Here is a 9,017-nt window from a genome sequence, read left to right as displayed (position 1 = left end):
AATTGTATTTGGAGGTGTTGATCCAAACCATTTCAGAGGAGAACATACATATGTTCCTGTGACACAAAGGGGTTACTGGCAGGTTTGTTCTTATTTATTTTCTTGGTTTGTTAATGGATGTTTCGTAATCACATCTCATTTTCAAGATAATTTTTTTTTGTGATATATAGTTTGACATGGGTGAGGTTCTCATTGATGGTGAATCTACCGGTACGTTCAGTTCTTTTTCTTTCATCCATTAACTTGTTTTTAACAGGAACAAAAAAGGTAAAACATGATTCTGTTTTATACCAGGCTACTGTGGAAGTGGTTGTTCCGCGATTGCAGATTCTGGAACATCCTTACTTGCGGGGCCAACGGTAAGAAAGGATCAAGAGTTTTTTTAGCTTGTTCTTGTGGTTCACATTTAATTTTTAATCTCTTTTCTAGGCTGTGATTGCCATGATAAACAAAGCTATTGGAGCATCTGGAGTTGTTAGCCAGCAATGCAAGACTGTTGTTGACCAATATGGACAAATCATTTTGGATTTACTTTTGGCTGAGGTAAGAATACCGTAATATATGATACAAAACGAAGATGAATTATATATATTCGTTTTGTATATGCAACTCTTTTGTGCTCCTTTCAGACTCAACCAAAGAAGATCTGCTCACAAATTGGTCTTTGCGATTTCGATGGCACCGAAGGGGTCAGGTAAACTTCCAATAAAAATTCTATAGACGTAATAATTTACCGGTCTTCTCTTGTTGAGCGGTGGTATTGTATCGTGTTTTTAGTATGGGGATTGAGTCGGTGGTGGACAAGGAAAACATGAAATCATCTAGTAGTCTTCGAGATGCGGGTTGTCTTCCATGTGAAATGGCGGTTGTGTGGATACAGAGCCAGTTGAGGCAGAACATGACTCAAGAGCGGATAGTAAACTATGTTAATGAGGTAACAAGAAAATGTCCATTACCATTACAATAGAAATTTATTGTCTTTTGTTAAAATTATAGCAATAACATTGTTTTTTGTTCTGATCTCAAAATCCATAGATATGCGAGCGCATGCCTAATCCAAATGGAGAGTCTGCAGTGGACTGCTCAAAACTCTCAACAATGCCGACTGTTTCATTCACCATTGGAGGCAAAGTCTTTGACCTTGCTCCAGAAGAGGTACTTGTTTGAGAGCTAATATAATTCGGATCCAAACTTGAGCCCTAAGTAACATATTGTGTGACTGATATTGTTTGTGGGAACTAACAGTACATACTAAAGATTGGAGAAGGACCAGTGGCACAATGCATCAGCGGGTTTACCGCATTTGACATCCCGCCACCTCGTGGACCTCTCTGGTGAACCTCTTGGCACGAAAAACAAAACAAATAAGTGATGATTATTGCCTTACAATTCTAATCTTGATTCTTGATTTTGGAGCAGGATACTGGGAGATGTGTTCATGGGCAAATACCACACGGTCTTTGACTTTGGGAACGAGCGGGTTGGGTTCGCAGAAGCTGTATAAAAAATGTAACATCGGTTGAGTCTTTTGTTGATGTGTTTTTTTCTTTTGGTGTGAGAGCTTTGTTGTTATATGGAAAGGTTGTGAACAATAATGTTGAAGCTTTGGGGATGTTTTCTTTCTAACTCTTGATCAATAAAAAACCTCTTTTAAATAATTTTACAACATGATATGATTCCATGCATGTTCCTGTAAATTGAATCTAAACCACATACAGTATTTGCAAATCGCTGAAAGTTCATAACGACAAAAATTTTGTGTTTGGAGAAAAGCACAACCACGAAAGGTTTCAATGATTTAGAATTCATATTCCTATTTATGTTACTGGCGCTAAACGGTTATGAAATTTAATCAAACAACGTCGAATTTTTCGTTCATTTGCTATCAACAAATTACGTGTGAGACTTCCAAGTTCCAACATATATGCCACATGACTCATTTATCGAATGATCTCCGACCATTTATACTTTATTATTGTACAAATCACCGATATAGAAATACTTAACATAATCTTTTCTATTTTTGTAATATGGGGTGTACTAGCGCAGAACATATCTAGTATAAGCGTCTACATGCACTAACCCCACATTATAATGTCGTAGTGAGTTGCTGACAATAAAACAGAGACAATCTATTAAAAACGATCTCATACTTCAACTTGGCAAAACCAATAGACCAAGCAGCAATTTCGTTGAATTTAAATTAAAGTTCATTTTCACCTAAAACACACATACGTATGGGCACTTATACCACAAAAAGTATACTCAAGTCTTACTCAAAGATATGAGATAAGAACTCACATTCTTGATAATATCATACATTTCTAATCATCAGAAACTGAACAAACTAAAAACTAAGTGCACTTATATAATTTTTAATTTATATTCAAAATTACCCAAGAACTTACTATTTCTATAATGCAGCAATGGCTCCCGAAATGTGGAAGCTATTTCACGTGGTTGGACATTGGCTCTTGACCTTAATCAATAGGTGGTGAATTCATCTGGCTATGTGGGAAAAAGCTAATCATCCTAAAAGGCAATATATTTTTTTAATCTAATTTTGAACACTACAAGAAAACATGGATTTTACGACTACAATTGGCGACTATATATGTAGTCGTCATTTTTGGCGACTAAGTAGTGACTATTTAGCGACTATTTTACGACTACAAATATTTGGTCATATATTAGTCATTTTTTAACGACTGCATATGTTAGTCGCTAGTTTAGTCGTAATTTAGCGACTATTTTATGACTATATTGCACACCAAAATATGTAGTTGCTAAATAGTCACCAATTTAGCGACTAATATGCGACTTATAGTAAACGGTCGCTAAGAAGTCGCATATCAGTCGCTATTTAAGAAAATCATAATTTTCAAAATTTAATCCCAAACCATTAACCAAACCCCAAGACCTAAATCATAAACTCTAAATCTTAGAAATTAATTCATAATTCATAAATTCAAAACTTAACCCCAAATCATAAACCTATACACCAAACCCTGTACTTTAAACCCTATATCTTAAATTTTAAACTTTTATAATGTATAGTATATAGAAATTAAATTATAAACCATTTAACCAAAATATAACCATTATGTGTATAAAATTAAATCTAATCTAAAACTATTTAGTGTATATATATAATTTAATACTTCCAAAAACTATTTACTTATAAAATTTATTAAATTAGTCATTGTAAAATCTGAAACTAATTGTTGATAAAAAAAAAACATAAAACTATATCATTTAGTCTGGGCTTTGAGAGGCTTTTGTACCACTTTGGATTTTGATATGAATTGAAAATTGGCCAACAAAAAAAAGAAATAAAAATCAACAAACAAAGAAACCTTCACCAACCTGTGCCTCTATTCCTCACACTACACTTAGAAAAAAAAAATCATCATCACTCTCGAAACTCTTTCGGAGAAACTCTCACTCTCATTTCTTCGAATCGCGATGACTCTGTCCGGCCAAACCTCCGACCGTATCTCCAGATCTAGAAGGGAAACTGGTTTCCGTGGGAGAAGGTTAGTTTGTTCTATCTCTATTTCCCCCTTTAAATCTGATTTTGGGATTAGGGTTTCTGGTCTACGTTTGTAATGACCTTAATCTTCGAATTGGTTTGAAGACGACATATAAGAAGCAGAAGCTGAGAGGTGAAGCGGAGGAAGACGGCATAGAAGACGAAAAAGCTAAGCCGTGGATTTATCGACGAAATTAGAAGTTGGGATCTCAAAACCGGGAAAGATCTGCTTCGATTCAAGTCGTGTGCTTCTCCGGCGCACAGCCGAAAACTTGGGTCGACTAAAGAATCAATTTTTCTATCAAGCAACAATGGGTCAAGTTCTCTTTTGCTCTCACACCTATCCTCTCCGACGTTCTTGAAGGCTTAGTAGTTGCTTTCATTTGTTATCCCTTCTTTTTTTTTTTTTTTCTTGTTCCGCTGTAGGAGCATAGATTTTCACTTTGATTCTGCTGAAAACGAGTTTGATTTATCTGCTTGATATCGGTAGCCAATGCTGATGTGATCCACTTAGTTGCCTTTTCGCGTTTCTCATCCCCTGTGTGATTGCAGATGAGGGAGGATAAGAAGTAGAAGAATGATGAAGGAGAAGTGAGGGAAGGAGTAGCGCATCAATAGCTTTGTTGCCACGCGGGTATATCTCTTGTCATTTCTTTCAAATGTCTAGCTCCATCTGTTTTGGTCTCCATGGAGGTGGGTTTCTTTTCTTTCAAAAATCCTGGAACTGCTTTGTTATTTCATCTTTTCAGAATTCTTGAGTACTTATGTGCAAAATTTTTTTGTTTTTTTTTTGCTTTCTTTGGTGGGTTTCTCTCAGATCAAGTGTCAGCTGTTTTGGTTGAGTCTTGTGGCTTAAAGAACTTAAGGCTCAACTCGGCTCTCCTCAGTGTCACCAAAGTCACCGAAGGTACTCAAACTAAGCTCTCTAAAAGCATATCACTTCTTTCACAGAGTCACCTCAGTTTTGGTGATTTTATATGATAAAATCTGGTATGTGTGTGTGTTGGTGTTTGTGTTTGTGTCTTTGAAGCTTATGGTTTGAACATGTGATTTTTGTTTACTATATTATTTTGTTGTTTGTGATCAATAGACTGGATTTGGAGAAGCTTGAAAGCGGTTGGCTGGAAGAAGATAGGTAAAACCCTTATGTTTATTTTATTACTCTTGTATTACTCTTCAATTCTTTGAAGTCACATTGTTGCATGCGTAAACCATCTGATTCAGTGTCCTATTGTTCTTAGGTCGAAGATGATGTTTGGCTTACAGAGAAAGCCACAGCCAAGCACACTCTTAGACAGAGCTCATGATGTACAACTTTATTTCAGAGCGTAAGGTAAACTTTCATTGGTTAAGACATTTTCTTATCCTATTGTATCTTTCGCTATTAAGGTACAATATATATACTTTGCTACTTATTGCTGTGAGACTTTTATTAAATCTGTCAAAGAGTCATTTGTTTAGAAGCCTCTGTTGTAATTTTTGTGAGGCTTTTTGTTGAATTTGTCAAGAGTTATTTGGTAATACCGATCTCTAGACACCTGTTTTATATGCACTCTTTAACTTGAGTCACCATTGTCGATCTTCTTACTCACACTCACGTTTTTAAGCTAGAAGACATGTTAGTTATAGTGAATTGCTTGTCCCGATTGTTTCTCATTTCTAGTCTCGATTTTGAAATTGTGTTATATTGATAATGGGAAATGAGTCCCCATGATACATTTTTTGTTTGTTTGTTCTGAAGAAATGAGTTGCTCTTGGAACATTAATGGGAACTACCTAGGCTTCAATGATGGAATACAAAGCAATTGAGAATGTGCTACAAACCATTTATTATGTAGTTTTTCATCTATTCTTATTTTTAGTTATGATTTTTAATTTTATTTTGTAATACAATTTTTTTGTAATCATGGTTTATAATAATAAATATAGTACTCAAAAAATAATGTTTTAAAACATTATTCATAATTTAAATATATTTAAAACAATTAATAAAATATATGTAATTTGTATAAATATTGTATAAATACTGTATAAATACAATAATGTATAAATACTTGAATACAACTATAGTCAGTAATTAGTCGTTAATTAGTCACTAAATTTGGTGACTACATTATGACTATTTTGCGTTGTCGTAAAATAGTCGTAACGTGGTCGCTAAATTTAGTGACTATATTATGACTAAATTTACGACTACGCAAAATAGTCGTAATGTAGTCGCTATTTGGCGACTAATTTTACGACTATTTATTTTAGCGACTCTCGATTTACGACTACTAGTTTTAGTCGCTATTTAGTCGTAACACACCGTTTAGCGACTAAATAGTGACTAATAGTGCAGTCGCTATTTGCCTGTTTTCTTGTAGTGGAATACATCTTAACGTTACAAAAGTTTGAGAACTAGTGGGTCGCTGCCATCAGAGATAGTGGTAACATCCTATGATAAGAGGACCTAATAATCCTGTTTAATTATAATGTACTAGTTAGGTAAAGCAGAAAATTATATATATAATAGATTTATCAGTTGGATTGACTTTTATGTTTATCCATGTAGCTGAAACAAGACATGTTGAGACTTACTGTACAAGTTACCAAAGTTACCAATAAAGTTGCTATCCTTATGAGATTCCAATAACTCAATACCATATTTAGGTATCACCTTTGTCCAACACTAACTAACTCCCCCTAAACCACGTGTTTTGTACTAAATAATCTCCATCAGCTTTAATTTATTTCACTGTCTATATATATTGACTCTATCCTAAGGTTAGGACAGCATAGAGCCAAACAAACCATTACCACTTTTTCATTGATATACAGAAATGGAAAGCTTGGAAATTCNAATAGTGACTAATAGTGCAGTCGCTATTTGCCTGTTTTCTTGTAGTGGAATACATCTTAACGTTACAAAAGTTTGAGAACTAGTGGGTCGCTGCCATCAGAGATAGTGGTAATATCCTATGATAAGAGGACCTAATAATCCTGTTTAATTATAATGTACTAGTTAGGTAAAGCAGAAAATATATATATATATATATATATAATAGATTTATCAGTTGGATTGACTTTTATGTTTATCCATGTAGCTGAAACAAGACATGTTGAAACTTACTGTACAAGTTACCAAAGTTACCAATAAAGTTGCTATCCTTATGAGATTCCAATAACTCAATACCATATTTAGGTATCACCTTTGTCCAACACTAACTAACTCCCCCTAAACCACGTGTTTTGTACTAAATAATCTCCTTCAGCTTTAATTTATTTCACTGTCTATATATATTGACTCTATCCTAAGGTTTGGACAGCATAGAGCAAAACAAACCATTACCACTTTTTCATTGATATACACAAATGGAAAGCTTGGAAATTCCTAAGCAAGAAATTCATATCAAAATTGATAACTCAATATCAAGCAACAAAGAGAGAAAAAATGACCTTGCCGATGCTAAACCCATTGTCTTAATGTCTATCTTGCGTGGTCTCCACGCGGGCTATTTCAGAATAAGTCTTTCTCTCTGTAGCCAAGCTCTGTTGTGGAAGATAATGATCGCGCCTGATTCACCAAGCATGTCTCATATGCATAGCAAACTCCCATCTATGGCGTTCCATCTCCTGTGGTACCTAGCACTTGTAACACAAGTGTCACTCTGTTTTTTGTATGCCTTAAAGTGTATTTTCTTACCTGACATGGTGAAAGCAGAGTTCTTGCACTATATTGGAGTGAACTATCTTTACGCTCCATCCATTTCATGCCTTCTCTTGCTTCAATCAGCTCCAATGATGGAGCCAAACAGCGTTTTGTATCAAATATTATTCTGGGTGTTTGCTGTTCCAGTCTTGACACTAGACACAAAGCTTTACGGCCAGTGGTTCACAACAGAGAAAAGGTTCTTGTCGATGCTAGCAAACCCTGCAAGCCAAGTATCAGTAATCGCAAACCTCGTGGCTGCACGAGGAGCAGCAGAGATGGGTTGGAAAGAGTGTGCTCTATGCATGTTCTCCCTTGGAATGGTTCACTATTTGGTTATCTTTGTCACTCTTTATCAACGGTTACCAGGCGGAAACAATTTCCCAACCAAGTTAAGGCCAATCTTCTTCTTGTTCTTTGCTGCACCAGCCATGGCAAGTCTAGCCTGGAACTCCATTTCTGGTACCTTTGATGCTGTAGCGAAGATGTTGTTCTTCCTTTCACTTTTCATCTTCATGTCCCTGGTAAGTTTACCGTTTACGATACACAAAGAAACAAAGTTCAACGTCCAAACATAAAATTGCATGACAAGATATTTACCTTATTTTGTGTTTAACATTTTCAGGTTTGTAGGCCAAATCTTTTCAAGAAATCAATGAAAAGATTCAATGTCGCTTGGTGGGCTTACTCGTTCCCCGTTACCTTTCTTGCGTTAGACACAGTTCAGTATGCGCAAGAGGTGAAAGACTCGATTGGTTATGGCTTGATGCTTATCTTCTCATCCATCTCAGTTTTGATCTTCCTCTGTATGATGGTACTGACAGCAGCAAACAGCAATAGACTACTCAGACGTGCTCCTGTCCTTGGTTCCGCTACAAGTCCAAAAGACAAGCAAAAACCATTACCAATCAGTGCGGCTTTGTAATTAAAAAGAAAAAAGCTATATTTGTTACTCACGTGTTAACTTCAAGTATTTTTCATCATGGTTGAGCGTAATAATTTCCAATCCGAAGTGTGCAATTAGATTTTAATCCTCCTCAAGCAATCAACTAAACTTATTTGTTTTCTCGAATTGCTACCTTCACCTCCAGAGCGGTTATCTGGAACATTGCAAGCTTGAGTTGCAAATCTTCTGAGCAAATCCACTCAATTTACACCCATATTAGTACGTAGTTGAGCCAATTTTACGCTTGGAAATTAAATAATCATATTTTACGTTTTACATATGATTGTATCATATTGATATTACTTTTTTAGAAAGGAAAGAATCATGTATTATGTGGGTTGTATTGATATTTAGTAAATTAAATCCTAATGTCTACTCTACCATGATCAAATGGTATATCTTTGTGAGACAATGATGACCAAAAAATCACATTATGAGATTATAAAGAATAAGACGAAATCAAGTAGTGAATTAATTAATGAGACTAATCGAAAAACAGTAAATAATTCTTATACTAACAACCTAGCATCAATTAATCATAAAAACCCCTTTGATAAATTTTATATGTATGGGACTTTGACATCTCCGAATCAGCATTGACTTTGGTAATAGTTTCTTCAATAATATTCTTTGTGGATTATTAGTTTGACTACAATAACTTGTGGAAGTGATTGATTTTTTATTTATTTAGAGATGAATCTGGTTGGAGAAAAATTGTCTCTAATCGACCTATCAACTTTGTTGAACTGAACACAGCCAGAACAGAGGAAGCGGTCGATTTCTCTGATCGAAAGTGCTCTGTCTAACCATTTCTGAAGCATTTTCATCACTACATCAAGAGAATACAC

General features: G+C 35.1%; 2 protein-coding genes and 1 long non-coding RNA gene across 6 annotated transcripts in view; all 3 read left to right on the top strand.

Annotated features, from left to right (window-relative positions):
* The window catches only part of LOC104752884 (aspartic proteinase A2-like), a 4,027-nt gene extending 2,366 nt beyond the window's left edge, over positions 1–1,661 (top strand). Inside the window, exons 6-14 of the mRNA XM_019237873.1 lie at positions 8–82; positions 171–210; positions 295–359; positions 430–543; positions 630–694; positions 778–934; positions 1,036–1,155; positions 1,246–1,334; positions 1,420–1,661. Of these exons, the coding sequence (XP_019093418.1) occupies positions 8–82; positions 171–210; positions 295–359; positions 430–543; positions 630–694; positions 778–934; positions 1,036–1,155; positions 1,246–1,334; positions 1,420–1,504 (810 nt within the window). The 3' untranslated portion in view covers positions 1,505–1,661. The remainder of the gene's footprint in view (positions 1–7; positions 83–170; positions 211–294; positions 360–429; positions 544–629; positions 695–777; positions 935–1,035; positions 1,156–1,245; positions 1,335–1,419) is intronic.
* Positions 3,208–5,436, top strand: LOC104752883. 4 transcript variants are annotated; one of them, XR_762030.2, is made up of 7 exons: positions 3,216–3,536; positions 3,638–3,847; positions 4,085–4,225; positions 4,350–4,439; positions 4,623–4,667; positions 4,774–4,865; positions 5,274–5,436. It is a non-coding gene; the product is annotated as an uncharacterized LOC104752883 (long non-coding RNA). The 4 variants fall into 4 exon arrangements; XR_762031.2 differs by having other exon boundaries at positions 3,208–3,536; positions 3,638–4,225; positions 4,350–4,522; XR_762029.2 differs by having other exon boundaries at positions 3,214–3,536; positions 3,638–4,225.
* On the top strand, positions 6,830–8,206 carry LOC104752882 (S-type anion channel SLAH1-like). Its single transcript, XM_010475141.1, has 2 exons — positions 6,830–7,747; positions 7,849–8,206. The coding sequence occupies exons 1-2, from the start codon at positions 6,887–6,889 to the stop codon at positions 8,146–8,148; spliced, it is 1,161 nt and encodes a 386-aa protein (XP_010473443.1). The 5' UTR covers positions 6,830–6,886; the 3' UTR covers positions 8,149–8,206.

This window comes from Camelina sativa, chromosome 16 (assembly GCF_000633955.1).
Source record: "Camelina sativa cultivar DH55 chromosome 16, Cs, whole genome shotgun sequence".
NCBI lineage: Eukaryota > Viridiplantae > Streptophyta > Magnoliopsida > Brassicales > Brassicaceae > Camelina > Camelina sativa.
This window is presented reverse-complemented; position numbering and strand designations above follow the sequence as displayed.

Coding starts and splice junctions, on each gene's coding strand:
- LOC104752882 (XM_010475141.1), top strand. CDS start 6,887: ATGGAAAGCTTGGAAATTCCTAAGCAAGAAATTCATATCAAAATTGAT. Junction 7,748..7,848: donor TTTTCATCTTCATGTCCCTG/GTAAGTTTACCG, acceptor TAACATTTTCAG/GTTTGTAGGCCAAATCTTTT.